This window comes from Ixodes scapularis, unplaced genomic scaffold (assembly GCF_016920785.2).
Source record: "Ixodes scapularis isolate PalLabHiFi unplaced genomic scaffold, ASM1692078v2 PGA_scaffold1__304_contigs__length_218370807, whole genome shotgun sequence".
Classification (NCBI taxonomy): Eukaryota; Metazoa; Arthropoda; class Arachnida; order Ixodida; family Ixodidae; genus Ixodes; species Ixodes scapularis.
The window spans coordinates 173,382,237-173,399,457 of NW_024609846.1; the positions used below are offsets into that span (position 1 = coordinate 173,382,237).

General features: G+C 48.3%; 1 protein-coding gene across 1 annotated transcript in view; it reads left to right on the forward strand.

Moving 5' to 3' along the window:
• Positions 1 to 17,221, forward strand: part of LOC115325396 — a 104,189-nt gene that overhangs the window by 61,767 nt on the left and 25,201 nt on the right. The window contains exon 4 of the mRNA XM_040221460.2: positions 3,596 to 3,778. Within this exon, the coding sequence (XP_040077394.1) occupies positions 3,596 to 3,778 (183 nt within the window). The remainder of the gene's footprint in view (positions 1 to 3,595; positions 3,779 to 17,221) is intronic.

Consider the following 17,221-nt stretch of genomic DNA (forward strand, 5'->3'; position numbering starts at 1 on the left):
TCTTGGAAAAACCCAACGCCCGTTAGGGGAGATTTGGCGCTGTCGTCTGCAATTGGAGTCCCAATGGGAGGTATTGGCAACGTGAGCGATCGAAAGCGTCGCTGTAATCGGCCCATTACAAGTAGCCGAATGCTGACTATTAGGTCAGCAAAAAATTTCTCAGCGACGCAAATGAGAGGAATGTAAGAACCTCAATTTCGACGGTGTTGGCAGTGTTGGTTTGAGAGCGCTATGATTTCAGGCTTTCACCATGCTCATTACAAACACCATCGAACTCGTTGTTGACTAAGCAATGACGTCACGAAAGGTAACCAAACGAGGGCGACACCGAAACATCTCACCGCTAATAGGAAGATTCTGCCGGTTGCTTTAAGCCACTGCAGTAAGTGCGTGCATCAGCACACGCCGCTTCCTCGTCTGCTCGTTCTCGCCGTGCTTGCTCAAGCTGGCCAAAGCAAAACTACGATGTGTTTGACGGTCGTGATGCAAGAAGAGTGCGAATGATGGTGCTGCTCGTGCTCGGCAAAAAGCAAAAGCGCGTTTCTGGCGACGAGCGGAGATGTCGTCATTGTGTCAATGCCTGCAATGTGCGCAATTAAGCCGCTCGTGCAAGGCAGAAAGCAAGCGGCGCGTTATCTACGACAAGTGAAGATATGCTGAGTGTGACAAGGTCAGTCTACCGCAGCAATTCAGTTAATGATATTCACATAAAGGCGTTTCAGAAAGGACGTGTAAAAGGTGTTTCAGATTCTATAACGCCAATGATAAGATAAAAAAAAAGAAAAAAACTTTGTGTCCATCTCACTGATGATGACGCGAAACTCTTGGGACATATACAGTGCAGGCATACCTCGTCGTGTGCGATGAGGGCGACTAATTTGATCGAGAGGATTATATCAATGATTACATCCTATGTTTTGTATCTCGCTTCAAACGTATAATGAAGAGACTCCTTATGGTATGCTGCTATATAGAAAGCAACCTTTTGGGGCTTCCACTATAGTTCAGGCAAAGTGCCGGCTTACGAACCTACAGGTTCAGTTCCCACGTGGAAAGATAACAATCCTCATTCCTCCGCTAGCATTAACACATAAGCTCCCGAAAGTTACTCTTTTTTATAGTTAGTTTGTTGGTTACCCGGATGGTGTTTGTTCAAGACATAGAGTTATTATAATGTACACCAGAGGTTCTACTGGTGTTAGTGTCTATCTATGCGACTTTTGGGAGGAAAATTGAAGCAGAGAGGAACAAGTCTACTTTTGCGGTGCGTTTGTGCATTCCTATGGGAAAACTCGCTTGCGTTTTGTCTCGTCGCCGAAAAATAACCTTGATATTTTTTTTCATTTGGGCCCTACCGAATAGTACGTACCTGTATTAACACTGTAAAAGTGTAATTGCTTTATTTACATAATTTCTCTTTACCACTGAATGATGCTAAACTTCGCTATATTTCAGGCCCAAACCTGCATTCCATAGCAGGTATGTAAAGACAAGCGACGATTCTATGCTACATAACAATTGAAAGGAATCTTCAGTGTACTCAAGGTTCGCCAGCATTCCTGTGGTGCTTATATATTACTAATATGCCCGTCCTGTCACTGTACGAAAATGACCCCGTCGTTCGTCTTACTGGCGGCTAAAAGAAAATTCGAAACGTAAAAAATGAAGTACGTGTTCTACGAACGATGCGTCTTTTTATTATTTGCTATGACGGGCGGCTTTTACCGGGCACCTGTTCTCCGGCTTATCTATATTTTCAAAGATTTCGAGCCTTCGGGCGATGTTTTGGAATCACAACAACATCTTCCCGCATATTCATGAGCAGAAAGAATAAAACCGTACTTATTTATTACAAATTGGATTTATTACGCGGCTTTCAATTTATTTTGATCGTTTCCATGCACAAGGAGTTGCTTATCCAGTGTTACTGCGTAGTTCGTGCGTCTTTCTTGGTTTTCAACATGTCCTTCCTTCGTTTGGCACGTATGTAACCAATGCTGGAAAACGCCGACGCCGTTTGCGTGCTAACAGTGTCTGACAGCGCACTTAAATAGATGGACGAAGCCGTTTTAGCACCGTTGTTAATGCCAAGAAAGCGAAATGAAAACGCTGTAACTGATCAATTATTTCGTCTGCCTGACTGAGAAATGTCCCAGTCTACCTAGTACGTGTGAATTATTCGTGATATTCCTTTTTATAATCGAGCACAGAGAGAAAACGCACTCATTTTCTCTATGAAACTGCACTTCCGGAAGTCAGTTTCTGACTGATTGCTGTCTGCTTCGATTTGCCGCAACAGATGTACTAGTGCCAGTTGAACCTCTAGCGTACATTATAATAACTCTATGGTTGAAGACTCTCACATAAACGGTCTGTTCACAAACGCACTTGCACACGAAAATTAACGCGAGTGAGTGAAAGCCACGTGCTTTAAGAACCAGAAATACTAACAGCAAAAATAATAATTATTTCTATTATGAAATATTCTTTGCAGTACCAAGATTTATTATGTAATAAAAATCAGGAATTTGAAAATTGAGCTGGCATCTCTTCAGGTGTGGCATTTAAGGCGCACCCCACTTAAGTTTCAGATGTTAATTAACTAATATCTTTATTTTTTGGCATGCGAATCTCCGAAACTGGCGAAGATTAATTATATTTTATTGAATGTTCATTTTCTCGCGTCTTAGCATTCTGCTTGAGACGAATTCATGCATCCTCGATTTAAAAAATGATTTGATTATTCGTAGTGTTTGCGTGAAATTGAAGCGCACGTGACAGCGACTTACCAGGCTACACAGCAGCGTCCCGCGGCTTCCTTTATTTTTCATAGATCTGGCAAATAAAAGCTGCGCAGTCATTTGCACAACACTATAGAATCTTCGCAGCCACTGAACGCGCAGAACATCTCGAAGTACAAATTGCATCCACAAAGGGGAAACTTCGCTAAGATGCTTCCCTTTAAAAACATGCATAGTCTACCCGAACTGGAAAGGATCATCGACCAGCGTCATGGTGGCCGGAAGTGCTTGGAATGTCCGAAATTATAGTTTGCTTAACAAAAGCGCCTCTTCACAGCCTGGTACACGCACTTTCGCTAGATGAGTAGATGGCTACGGATGAACCCTTTTCATTGGCTTGCACCACCTTGCCAAAGTTTGTAGTCTCGAAAATTAACTAATTTCCGATTAGATTAAGGATTACTAACGGATTGCAAAGAATCTTATGTCACTGCATGGATGAACATCGTACCGACGTGCGGTCGTGTATCACTACTGCGTGGTGCACGTTAAAGACCCCAGGCTAGCGGTTGTACTGCACTGGCTAAATTGCTCATCTACAGCCGAGACACCGGACGCCCATCGAGGCAGAATAACTTCCGGCTGTATAAACGTACACACAACCATTTGCTTTGCCATGTCACTGCTAAACGCAACCGTTCATTTAGCATTCTGCACAGCCCATCCACGGATCCACGCCATCTAGAGGTGACTATAACGGGAGATTTCTTTCTCTATCATTCATATGGGAAGTGTTTTCTTGTACAGTGAGGAAGGGAAACAATCGCAACAAAATGAAGCAATATCACGTGCAGGTACGCTTTGGCTTGGCCGTAGCTTCCTTCGTCGTGGTCTTGCTCTTCGGCGGCTACAGTGCTTGGGACTACTATGTAAGACGGGAGTACATCTACCGCATCAACGCGAAGGGGGAGATGCAGAGCAAATTATGTCGTCTCTTCTGGTGCTCCAGCTTCATCAGCTTCGACTTGGAAGTCCAGGTAATAGATATATCTGAAGGAAATTGAAAAATTCTTAAGTGTATTGATGCCCTTCATGCAGTTAAATGCCGTACAACTGTGTTACCACTAGATAACTCGTTTCTAAAGACCAAGTTAGAACTGTATTTGATGTAAAGTTCATTTATGTGCCTGAAACATTTTGTTTTTGCCTTGCTCTTAGTGCTGGATTCTAGTGTTTATGTTAAGCGGATAAGTCGGTTAGCGGTTGTCGTTTGCACTTGTAACCGTACGTTGTCAAAATGGTTATATTTTTATTTGCGCGTTACTTTAATTGCGTGGTGGTATTTTCGTGCCAAACTTTAGCGCTTTTTTATTTTGTTAGGCCCGTTTAATAAGTAAAGTTACCATTTCGTAGCATTTTGTCGACAACAATAAATAAAGGTTTCCTCAAAAAAGGTTTATTTGCTGTTTTTTTTGTTGCTACTAGAAGGCGAGTCAAATTAATATCGAAATAAATTATATTGAAACAAACACGAACGTGATCATCGCAGTCGTCAAATGTTTTTTCTTCTATTTTCCTTATTTGTTCCTTTCATCATTTTATCCCCCATGACGGCCTATTAATATCGTGCAACTACAGATATTTTGATGTCTGAACCAACTTTTTGAGCATAGATCTGGTCACATGCACTGGCTAGAGCCTAAAGAATGCTTACGCTCTGATAGCAATTAAAACAAATACCAATAGAATTATTTACAGAGAGTGAGTAACCTAATTAACATTATAAAACAGATCAAACAATGCTTTGATGTCAAAAATTGGCGATGGTATATTTTTAATCAGTCCACTCGTTTTTGTGTGAATTCCATTGCTTCGTTTAATATTGATCTCATTCCACTATATATATGGCAGACATTTTTTAGTGTTTTTCAATCATATAAAATATCTTAACTTTGCTTTCAGAAAATTTAACTCATGGAAATTATTTTGATACACCTTATCTTCTGTGATATATTTCTCCATAGTCTAACAACTTAAAAAAAAACAAAAAAAAAACAAAAAAAAAACAAAACAGGACACGACATTTCTCGGGCATATAATTAATTAGTTATTGCTCCGTAGGAAATGAAGTGACTGTTGAATATTAGAAGACGTGAGCCCATAAGAGCACGAGCTCGTGGGCCAGCGCACCCGGGGAATCTGTCGTTCTGGGATAAAATGGATGCGAGCGGTACGGAGCGCTTCTAGACCTTTCCACACGCTGGTGCTGAAACCCGGGAGATTTTGAAGAACCGCTCCGTAGCACTCGCATCCATTCTATTCCTGAACGACAGATTCGCCGGGTGCGCTGGCCCACGAGCTCGTGCCTCTTATGGGCCCTGGTCTTCTTCTAATATTCAAAATCCCCCCCCCCCCCCCCCCCCCCCCCCCCCCTGCGGCAACGAAGGAGATGATCCCGCCTCGAGCAGATAAAGGCGCTGAACAGGACGGCGTAGTTCCGAGCCGCTGGAGAATCGTAGTGCGCATGCTCAAGTCACGCCATGTCTGCCGGAGAACATCTTCGTTATCCGACCATGTTTCCATAGCAGAAGAGGAGTGTTGTCGTGTTCTACAATGACCACGTCGCCGACCTAAAGTCGAGGCAGTGTTGCTGTGGTGCCGGACTTTGCTCTCCTTGTACTCTAACATATTGCGGCAGTACTTGGCATCGAACTTAAGCACCTTGAACGCTATCGCATCTCCGACTTTCGAAGGCGTGTTGAGTTTCGGGAAAACTGCATAAGACCCCGCGGTGGAGTTGGGCTCTGATTTCGTCTCCGGCTCGGCAGTTGTCGACGAGAGCGGCGTACCCTTTTCTGTCACAGTTCGAGGCATCATCCTGGGAGGCGAAGGCACGACCCTAAAATCTTCTCCTCCTCTCCCAGCCTTAACTGCACGTTCCAATCCAGGCAACTGAAGCCTGCAAACTATCAGTGATTTCTCTAAAGAGGGCGGCGGCCGTTCTGACTTGTCCATTAGCATATTTTGTTAGACGGGAGTTGAACAGTCGTCCGGTGCAAAAGCCTCGTCTTCGTTTGCATCGCTCTGTCCTTCGTTTTTCGCTTCTCCTTGCCCTCTGGCGTCTACTTCTTTCGGCTGGTCACTCACTGTCTGCTTCCATCTCGTCCCAGTGGGATTCATGTTCAGATCGTTTGTGGTTTACCTTTGGCTCTACGGAAACCTTAAGTGAAACGAAGACGGCTGGAGTCAGATTGACGGGTTCAATGCTATCTGCAACCTTTGGCTTCTCTTTCTTTGGGGGCAGCAGGTCGGGCTCTTCTAAATGCCGGTTCACTACGCCGTTCCGCACGACGTAATTTGGAGCCGAGCAGATCTTCTCGGAGTCGCGCTCCCCCCAAACAACGTTGATCACGTCGTCGTCCCTCAGAACGCGGATGCATTCTACCGGATTACCGTGGCTCGGGCATTGGGTCCAAGGAAATTGTTCTGTGAGGCGCTGGATTTCGATCACACGGTTTCGCACGAACTGCTGCCATCTTGTTGAGTCACCGGCAATCCAGCATAGGACAAGCTCCGAGTCAGTCCAAAATTAAACTTGCAGATGAGCGATCCTTAGTGTTTTCTTTACGTATTCAAAGAGACGCGCTCTTAGCAAGCACGCTAGCAATTCCAAACGGGGTAGCTTTACTGGTTTAACGAGAGCGATGCGGGAGCGACTGATTAAGATGTTTCTTTCAAACGACCCCTGCTCGACGGGCGTTCACAGGTAGATAACACGTTCACGGTGATCACCACCAGCACGATGAGTACCTTGACCGCCATGTACAAGCGGCGCTGCTTGCCATCAGCCGGCGTGGTAGCCGCACTGTGGCCCGCCATGTCCTCTCCACGTGTTCCCGCTCTGGAAGGCAGCGTCAAATTGGCAGGTGAACCTGCCTGAGGAAGGCTGCTGCCGCGGGTGCTGTAGGTAAACGAACGCCGACTCGGCTGCACGGCCTCGTTCACGCCGGGGGAGTTGCTGTTGCTCAGGTTGAATAGGACACTCTGGGCACTCGGAGAAAAGAATGTCGTGGGTCTCTTGTGCAGCGGCATACCACCGTCCTCATCGTCAGAGCTGTTCTCGGGGATGACTTGAGGCTCCTCTTCCTCTGTGGCAGAAAACTCGTCGGTTGCGACGGATGGAGTGGTCGGGACGCTGCCATTGTTCAGCAGCTCCTGAAGCTGCTCCTCATCCGGGCTCCGAGTCGATGCTACAACAGGTCCTGCCTGGAAACCAAAGTCGCGGGGCTTGGCAAGCAAGGCGTCGTCTGAAAGCGACGTGAAGCTGTCGGACACCTCCGGGAACGTGCAGCTGTCGTCGAGTTCCTTGGAGGTTTCTCGGACGTCCTCATCGCTCGAGTAGTCGCCCGACGTGAAACGATCGTCGTCCAAAACGTGCTGCTTTCTTCGGCGAGCCGGATGGCACTGGCACGCCTCTCTGGTGAAGCGCTTCGACGTGGTTCGCCTTCGTCAAATTTGTCATTTCTCTTTTATCTACATTTTCCTTGTTTCCCGAAGGAAAAGACTAAAACCGTGGACAACAACACGCGCCAGAGAGCGTCGACGCCTCACTGAACACAACCACCGCATACACATTCGCACTGTCGCCGTTTTGCTTTTTAACGAACTGTTCGTTGAATTGAAGTAACGCTGGGTGAGTTGCTGGGTCCGACGAGGGAAGGTCGGAGATGCCGATAGCGTCCAGTCGCCACATCTCAGATAGATTAGGTAGCATTTAGGAGTGCGATGTTTAACAGCTGGATATTGAAACGGCGGTGGTGTTACTTCGGTCACTCGTTGGCCACATGGAGCGGCCTTGTACCATTCATTCAAAGATGGTACGCACTGCCGTCAAATGCTCACTTAGACGGCGAATTTGTTCAGTTGCTACCTTACAGTAGACGTCGGAGCCGATAAGTACACCGACCTTTGTGTCAGCCTGTAAACTAGGGGGAGGCGACGTCAGCCACAATCAGCCCTTCAGAATTTAGCTGATTTAGGATATCGTTGTCGAAAGGCGGTGTCGTTACAGTACATAGTTCGGACACTTCAAGCGCCTCAACGGTAACCTTGGTGGTGCTGTATTGGCTCTTTAGCGTCAAATCGACACGGCGGCAGCGATAATTTGAGGGGCGTTTAGTGTTTCCGAATGTGTAGATGGTAAGCTCTTCGGTACCGAGAACTGGACATCGAAGCCTCTCCGAGGTCTCTCGTTTTGTAAATGTCCGCTGGCTTCCGGTGTCCAGAAGAACCCTTCCGAGTGCGCTGTCGGTGGTGCCTGTAGCCCAGGCCTTCGCGGTGTGAAGGGAAACCGATGACACTCCCGTGCTGGTAGTGGGAGTAGTGGTCACGTTGTTTTGAAGGCCTCGGTTCTCGTCTCTACGTGATTCACTGACACCGGTGAAGCTCGGTCTTGACCTGTCTTGAGGGACGCGCCATATGTCGCAGAGGATGGTGATATGGCGTCCGCTGCAGTTACCGCATACCAATCGTGTCGACGTACGGCAATTACGGGCTACGTGGTTGACCTTGCCGTATAGGAAACAACACCTTGCAGCTCTCAATTGGTTTCGTTTCGTGTCGGAAAATATGTCAGTTTTGCAGTCCTGCAATTGGTGTCCGGTGCCGGTACAAAGTGGGCATGACCCGGGCTCCAGTGCTACCGATGAAGTCGGGAGGGCAAGAGCCGACGAAAGACTGTGCTGGGCGCTTGAAGGGCGTGCTCCCCTTCGCTCCTCTTTTGGTAGGTCAGGTGAAGACTACTGAAGCCCACCTTGACTCTCCTCGCGGCTTTCTATTTGGATCCGAATAACCCTCAAGATATTTGCAACTTCGGCTGTACCTGGGACGCCGGTAGCGGTCTGCATATCACCTGCTTCGGTTGGTGTTGTGTTCTGTTTGTATAGCTGCATTGTGTTAGCAACATATGTACAAATCATCATCACCATATGATCTGTACTTCTTTTTTGTTTTGTCGGTAAAAGTCAGTTTGGTTTGGAACGTTGACTCGGCTGGTCCTGCTCTTTTTCTCTGCCGTGTCCCTGAGGACACCACATTTTTGGCGACGAGATGCTGGGCCCATTACGGCTGTACTACTAGTAACCATGGCGTTCTTCTCTGCCGCATCGCCGCCCCCGTTCCTGCCTACGCCGGGACTGCCTGCAATTCCTTGGGAGCAGTCGAAGCGTGTGTTCCTAAATTTCCTGGAAGCTGCTGGCGGCGACGAATTGCAGCCGAATCGTCGGAAAGCAATTCTGCTGAATGTCCCGGGCGTTGAAAGACAGCGGGTGTTCTACAGCATTGCCAGGGCACGGTCCGGTCAGTCACCTTCTACTGAGAAGCCTCGCGATGGCTGCGACAACACATCGAAGGATGGAGAATCGGAGGGAACGCCATCAGCTGAAGACGCGTTCCAATCTGCAATGACCGTGCTGGACGCTAATTTTGCCACGACTACGAATGTGCTCGTAATCCGCCACCGGTTTTGACAAAGGCGTCAGGTGCCTAATGAGGCGTTCGAGGCCTACGCAGCCAGTCTGCGGGAACTTGCTTCTTCTTGTGACTATATGGTGACGGCGTCGACAACGTCATTCGAGACCAGCTTTTCGAAGGGACTACTTCTCGTCAAATCCGAGAACGCCTACTCTACGAAGGTTCTACCCTCACACTCCAGAGAACGCTCGATGTTGGCAGACATATTTAGCAAATTCAACGGGAGATTCACGAGTTTGATGGTGACGCTTCTTTGCAACGCGTGGCACCGAAGGAAACTGAGAAATCTACTTCGGCAAAAGTATGTTGCTAGCGCTGCGGGTCACAAACTCACAAGGCAAACTACGACAAATGCCCGGCGAAGAGTAAGCGTTGTCGCCGCTGCAAGAAGATTGGCCACTTCGAAGCAGTGTGCAAGTCGAGCGAGATGTCCAGTGTTCAAGCCGTCAAGGATCCGAAGTCGGCGGAAGGTAACGTCGTCACCGTTCTGCATATCGGCGGCGATTACAGACCTGCACGGGAAATAACTACGGAGCTGCTCATCGGCAACGTTCCCATTCGTTTTTGTTGTGGATACAGGGGCCACGGTTTCCCTGTTGAGCGAAGACTACCGCAAGAGCTTCGCTAGAAGGTATCCTCTGAGTGCGACGTGAGTCGTATTGCAAAACTACATGAAGGAGGAAATCTCAAGCGTCGGATGTTTTCTGGCCGAGGTAACGTACAAAATCAAGGACGCCTGCGTCATGTTCTACGTGACCAAAAGAGGAGTTGGGATGCTGGGACTCGACGCCATTCGTAACCTTCGTATCAACACTGAAGGAGAAACGCTCAGCTGTTTCAGGCTGCTACTTCACCGGCGTCTACGTTGCTGCCACCGATTCTACAGGAATCTGTAGAATCGGCGGCAATTCCACAGAAAAAAGTTCGGACAACTTTTTTACAAAGAGCTCGGACTTGCTAAAGACTTCGTGCACCAAGTTCAGCGACGTACGTCTGTGCAGCCGGTTACGGCTAAACTTCGAACACTGCCACTGTCTCTTCGGAATCAAGTCTCCGAGGAGTCGCGACGACTGGAATCGTCAGGAATAATTGCACGCGTGGACGCATCTCAGTGGGTGTCCCTTATGGTGGTAGTACGCAAGAAGGACGGTTCTCTTTGCCTATGCATTGACTTACGGGAACCCAACAAGGCCATCGTCATCGATGGATTTCCGCTTCCTCATACGGAGGAGTTGCTTCACCAGTTGGCGGGCGGCACCTGCTTTTCAAAACTGGACTTGACCTCCGCCTATCACCAGGTCCCGCTGGCTACAGCCAGCTGTGAGTTAACCACCTTCATTACTCACGAGGGTCTTTTTCGTTTTCGAAGAGTCTGTTTTGGTCTGGCGTCCGCCCCCGCTGCTTTCCAGAAGATGATGGCGCAGATTTTGAAAGGCTGCGAAGGCGTCTTGTGCTATATTGATGATATCATCGTTTGGGGCAAGACAAGTGAAGAGCATACAGCTAACTTACATGAGGTTCTGCGTCGTATCAAAGCATCAGGCCTCAAGCTTAACGACAAGTGCCTTTCCAGTGTCAGTGAACTTTCGTTCCCTGGGCAAGTTGTGAGCGATAAAGGCTTGGCACCGTTGTGCTCGAAAGTGGACTCAATTGTTCACGCACCTGTTCCAGAGGACGTAAAAGAATTACGGTCTTTCCTTGGCCTGGCAGGCTATTACGCACGGTTCGTGCCTCATTATGCTGACGTCGTTGAACCACTTCGAAAGTTGCTGCGCCAAGGTCAGCCATTTGTATGGGATGACGCTACACAGCACAGTTTTGATAAAGTGAAAGCTGTCCTGTCATCTGGGCCAGTGATACGGATGTTCCAGCCTGACCTACCTGTCGTGGTGACGACTGATGCATCAAACAAGGGGCTGGGCGCAGTGCTACAGCAGCGGTATGGCAGCGAGCTCCACACCGTAGCTTTTGCTCCACGAACTCTGTCTCCTTCTGAGAGACTGTACTTTGTGGGGGAGAGAGAGGCGTTGGCTTGTGTTTTTGCGTGTGAGCACTGGCACGTATACCTGTGGGGACGTCGTTTTGTACTGAGAACGGACCACCAAGCACTGGTGACTTTGCTGGCATCCAAGGGATGGGACGTCGGCCATTGCGAATATCAAGATGGTCTGCACGGTTGCTGTATTACAACTTCAACATCGAGTACCAGCGGGGCGCAGACAATTGTGCGGCTGATGCCTTGTCACGATTACCAGCGGAAGATCTTACAGGTCAAGAGAAAGAGGAGGAAATAGTTTCCATTGTTACATCATGTGTAACCAAGGAACAGCTGCAAGAAGTAACCGCAGCAGATGCTACTCTGCGGGACGTTGTGCGTTTCGTTCACGAGGGATGGCCCTCAAAGAAGTGTGCTGGACACTAAACTGGGCCCATTTTACCACGTTAGGGAAGAACTGTCGGTGGTTGACAAGCTTGTGCTGCGGGAGGAGAAAGTGGTCATACCTGAAGCTCTGACGCCGTTGATGGTACGCTATGCACATGAAGCCCACCCTGGTATGGTGCGGACAAAGCAAAGGTTCGGGGACCGGTTTTGGTGGCCTCGCATGAACCGTCAAGTGGAATTATAAGTCAGAAGCTGCCACATTTGCCAGGAAGCAGACAAGTCTGCAAAGCCTGTGCCCGCTCCACTGCTGCCGGTTGCTTTACCGGATCGGCCATGGCAGAAGTTGGCCATGGATATTGTCGGACCACTGGCTCGAGCACCACCAGACAAAAAGTTTGTAATAACGCTGATAGACTATCACTCGAAATGGCCTGAGCTCTGCTTTACAAGCCATGTGACCTCGCAAACGGTCATCGAGTTTCTTCGCTCGGTGTTCAGTAGGGAAGGGTACCCCGAGGAGATGGTAACAGATAATGGGACGCAATTTAAACCCAAAGAGTTTGAGGATTTCCTTCAAGAAAGGGGAATCCGGCACTTCCTGTCTTCATTATACTATCCGCAAGCAAATGGATTGATTGAGAGGTTCAATCGTGTCTTAAAGGACTTCATCCAGCTTGCTATCCTCGAGAATCGCCCTCTGCAGTCTGCGGTTACCAAATATCTGGGCGTTTACAGATGTACCCCACACGGCACGACCGGAATCTCCCCTGCCGTTCTACTGCACGGTCGGCAGCCAAGAACAAGGTTAGATGTAATAGGACTGCCATCCAAGGACTTCTTTCAACGACCAGAAGCCGGAATGAAATCTCTTCGGAAGAGAGTCGAGGACCGGCAGAGCGAAAGCAAGGCCTACACTGACGAAAAACGTGGTGCAAAAGCTGCCAAGTTTAAGCAAGGCGACTTCGTCAGAGTACGCAAGCCGCCTGGTGGCACGAAAGGAGACCGTCGGTATACGATACCGTTGAAGATCCTACAAAGAAAAGGACCAGGCACGTTTCTGCTGGAAGACGGACGGACGTGGACGGTTTCAATATTAGTTCTCGTCCCTCAAGCGGGAAAAGGAAAAGAACCAGGTTGGCCAGAATGGTTTCCGTTGAATTTAGGGGTACCCATGGAACCGCAGTCAGTTTCATCCCGCCAGCGATCGTTGCAAGACGAGCAGCTGCCTGAACTTGCTGTGGCAGAGCAGAGGACACCGCCTGGACTGGAGGAGTCTACCTCCGCGCCTCTCCCTGCTTCCCAGCAAATTCCGCAACCGGATACTAACTTGCGGCAGCCCTTAACACGATCACGTAAACCACCAAGCTGGTTACGGGATTATGTCACATAACATGGGAAGCAATGAAGGGCATGCATCAGACACTGATACATTATTTCGCTTCGTGTAACTGAAATAATTTTTTTAGGGGAAGGTAATGTGTTCTGTTTGTATAGCTGCATTGTGTTAGCAACATATGTACAAATCATCATCATCACCATATGATCTGTACTTTTTCGTTTTGTCGATAAAAGTCAGTTTGGTTTGGAACGTTGACTGGGCTGGTCCTGTTCTTTTTCTCTGTCGTGTCCCTGAGGACACCACAGTTGGTGACTCCTTTTCCTTTATGTTCTGTCTGAACACAACAGCAAGGTCGGTGGGGAGCGATCTCATGGGGACACGCTTGAGAACAATCGCGTATTGAGTAGGTGGGGCACCCAAACCTTCAAGGCAGCTTGCGCAGAACTGTATTGAATCATACAAATGTCGCAGCTGCGCGATGTTGTTGGAGCTGTCAACAGGTGACAATGTCAGTAATTGGTCGATGTGTTCGTCTAGAAGAAGGCTGCTCCGTCCAAATCGTTCGAGAAGAGCTTTTATGGCGCGGTCGTACCCTTCGTTCGAGAGCCTTACCCACGATTGCTTGTTTTGCCGGTCCGGTTAAATGCGTCTGCAGATACTTGAATTTCTCAATGCGAGGGAGCTCGACGTTTTAGTTAATTGTCGCTCGGAAGTGGTCCAAAAAGCGTTGCCAGTCCCGAAGGTTCCCTGAAAATGAGGGTATCTGTAACTTCGGGAGGACAACGGTACGTGGTGTTTGGCGAGCAGGTGCGTGGGCCAGACATTTTGTTCTGGCAGAAACTTGATCCTAGTCACCGAGGGCCGTACCGTTGTCCGATACTTGGGATAGATTGCTGGCAATGCGATTTCGAACTAGAGCACAACGATTGTCCAGCGGCTCGGAACTACGCCGTCCTGTTCAACGCCTTTATCTGCCCGAGGGGGGATCATCTCCTTCATTGCCGCAGGGGGGGGGGGGGGGGGGGGGAGGAGGAGGATGTTGAATATTAGAGGAATACGAGAGCCCATAAGAGGGCACGAGCTCGTGGGCCAGTGCACCCGGGGAATCTGTCGTTCTGGGATAAAATGGTTGTAGTCCTTTCCTTACAGGGACGTCATTAGCTGACAAGAAGGTCGAACAGCGAATCACCAAACAAGAAGCGTAAACGTAACAAAGCCACGCCCTGCTCTTTTTTTTTTTAACGTCAGTTACTGCAGTTTGGATTTTCACGCGTTCTTCTTAAAGGGGCCCTGCAATCAAATTTAAGCGTCTACCTTTTTTTTGCGGTTTCCACGTCTCTTGGGGTTCGAGCAAGCCAGCGGGCACGGAGAGAATAACTTAATATCAGTGCGTGATATTTTAACCGGACGCGGCGGAAACTTCCTTCACCTACTTGGGCGACACCAAAAGCGCGTGATATGTGACGTCTTTGGTCCTGAGCTTGCTACTGGTCAGAGCCGCTAAAAGCTTCTTTTTAGTCGAAATACAAAATATAAGTGGCGCGAACCGCTTCAGTTATTTATAAAAGTAGTTTTTGTTCAGTATTTTAGATCAGAAAAGAAACAAATGCAGTTTATAAAGTACGGAAACAAGAAATGACCCGTTGACATACCCGCCACCAAGCGGCGGAAAAGGCGGCGCATACTAGAAAGGTGTAGTGGGATCAAGCGCCGACACGGAAAGGTCCCGGATGTACGCGGCGGCGCTGCGGTTGTAAGGGCTGGAGGATCCGACCGGCTCCGAGCGTTCCGAAGGCCTTCGGCGAGCAGCTTTGTCTGGCGGTTTAGCTTTTTCGCGGTATGGCAGCGCGAAGTGGCTGCCATTCTGAATTGATCTTTACCCCGTGTTTGCTGTCGTTTGTGGCCAATGAAGTTTCATGCCGAATCGACTTCTTCCAAAACCGACGCGCCCCATCGCGGCGAAATACCACGCAGTGCACTCTGGGAAGTAGTTGGCCACTCAGTTTGGGTTCCGACTGAGCAGCTTCATCTCATGCTATCACGCCGCGACCGAACGCGCTGCTTGCGTTTTCGACTATATGACTTTTCACGAATGTACAATAATACACTCATTCTCAAGTGATACAAAAACAAAAACGAAGACCGGGGCACTTTCCTTGGTTCCCGAAACACCGGATATTGTGCGTGCGTATGCAAACGTAGTAAGACGTGGCTCAGTCACCTCACCCCACCAGTGCATTTTTGAGCTCGTGTCAGTAATCCCGTCTAGTACCAGTGAACTACAACTGAAATTTGGTCACCTTGAGCCCTACACGTATTTCGTTTGCCAAGCGTCCGCTTCTTGTTACTTCATTGGGCGAAAAGCAAGCCGCATTCTCACAGGAGTATCAAAGTTGAGCCAGCGTTGGCGCATTAACTTTTAAGAAACGCCATAAATTCGACCTCACTACTGCACAAAAGTTGCTTTGATGTCTTCCTCGTGTCATCACATATCTCTCACTCAAATTTTAGGCGGATATTAGATTAAGGTTTCGCAAACGCTGAGATCGGCTAGCTACGACGGAGGCCCCCAACAAGCGTCCCCTACTCCTCGCTAAGCCTTTTTGGACGTCCTTTTACTGACGCCCAAGATCTGTGCCTGAACGGTGTGTCTGAAGTTATCTCGGCATACTCAGTGAGGAAGAAAGCAAACACATAACAAATATTATGGTCATTAGCAACCGTCAAATGCGCTTTGAACAATTTCGTTCGTTTCGCGCACCGGGGTGCATGCCCGTCCGGCACGCTTCCACCGAATGGTGAGAGATTCTTCACACAAGTGTTCGACTTTTGCTTTCTTTAAACGGTTTGTATGTGCGAATGTGCCTGTATGATTGCAGGATAAATTTATGCGTATACGCGATGCTAAACATTAGTGATATGCAAGTGGGTGGGGACTTCACGAATTCGTGCAGTGCTGCGGGGCAGTACAGATAAGCGATGAGAAGTATGTTCAAATGGAGCTTTTCAATGGCGCCTCCGAGTTTTACCTCGCGTACTCAGGCGTATTAAGAAAAACAGTAATTGCAAAAAGTTATATTTCGTCTATGGACGCACGAAACAAACAAACTTTCTGATGAAGAACACTAATGTAAAGGTGCGAGCTCGATGTATGCATACTTACTGGAGTCTACAGCTTGTTGATTCGTACACAAGCGAAATCCCCGAGCTTCGCAGCGTCGAGTGGAAGCCCCTCCCACCTCTCTCCACTTCAGCGGAGCGAACGGTGGAGAGGAGGTCACTTTTTCACCAGCATTCGCACTACTAAAATGGGAAGGGGTGAGAGGAGCTCAAGTGCAAAAATACAACACGCATGCGTTAAGACAAGCTATACGTCTCGGGCTTGTGCCAAAGCTTCGAGGTCTGGCCATTTAGGTTAGTTTAGAGACCACAAATGACGTTCACGGGACCAGAAAACATAAAATAACGGCTGTGTATAATCTCTTGTCGACGTGTCGATCGAAACCGAAACCATGGCACTCTCCTCCCTGGCCAACTAGTTCCCAGAGTGCAACGCGCGCCGTGTTGCATGCAGGGCTTTATGGAAGTACTCTATTAGTTTTTAATCGCGCAGCAAATGCAATGAGAGCCGCTCTGGCTACCCGCTGCATACAGCCTATCCAGAACATGCTTTAGTTGCGCCCTTTCGCGCCGTCGACACAGAGGGCGGCAGCCGTGAGCGTTCGCTAAGCTCACTACCCGTCCTCTAGTTCACGGCCACTCAAGCAATCAAGGACGTCATGAAGGAGGTTATTTTTTGCTTGTTCTTGTAATTTTAATTTGCCTATAACTTTTAAAATAAAGTGAAAATCGAGAAAAGAAACGTTTCATTAATGTACCACGTACAGCGCGCTCAGTTTCGGTGCAAAGTAAAAATTAGTAAAAAAGTAATTGCAAGGCCCCTTTAAAGCACTTGCCCCAATAGCAAATGAATCATAAAAAAAAATAAAAAAAAGCACGACGGGTGGTTGGGCAAAGATAGGTTGCAGTTTGGTGTCACCTATACAGAGCCTGTAAAACTGCCACGTCGTGGCATTTTTCTTTTTAAACGAACCACCAACAAATGAATTACCCACTGCAGGTTTTCTGCGCCCCATCCTGGACTTGGCATTCTACAGTCGCAAAGATCTGGAGCAACGCCGGGCGTACCTTAATGAATTAACACTCATTACTCCGGGTTCCATTTCT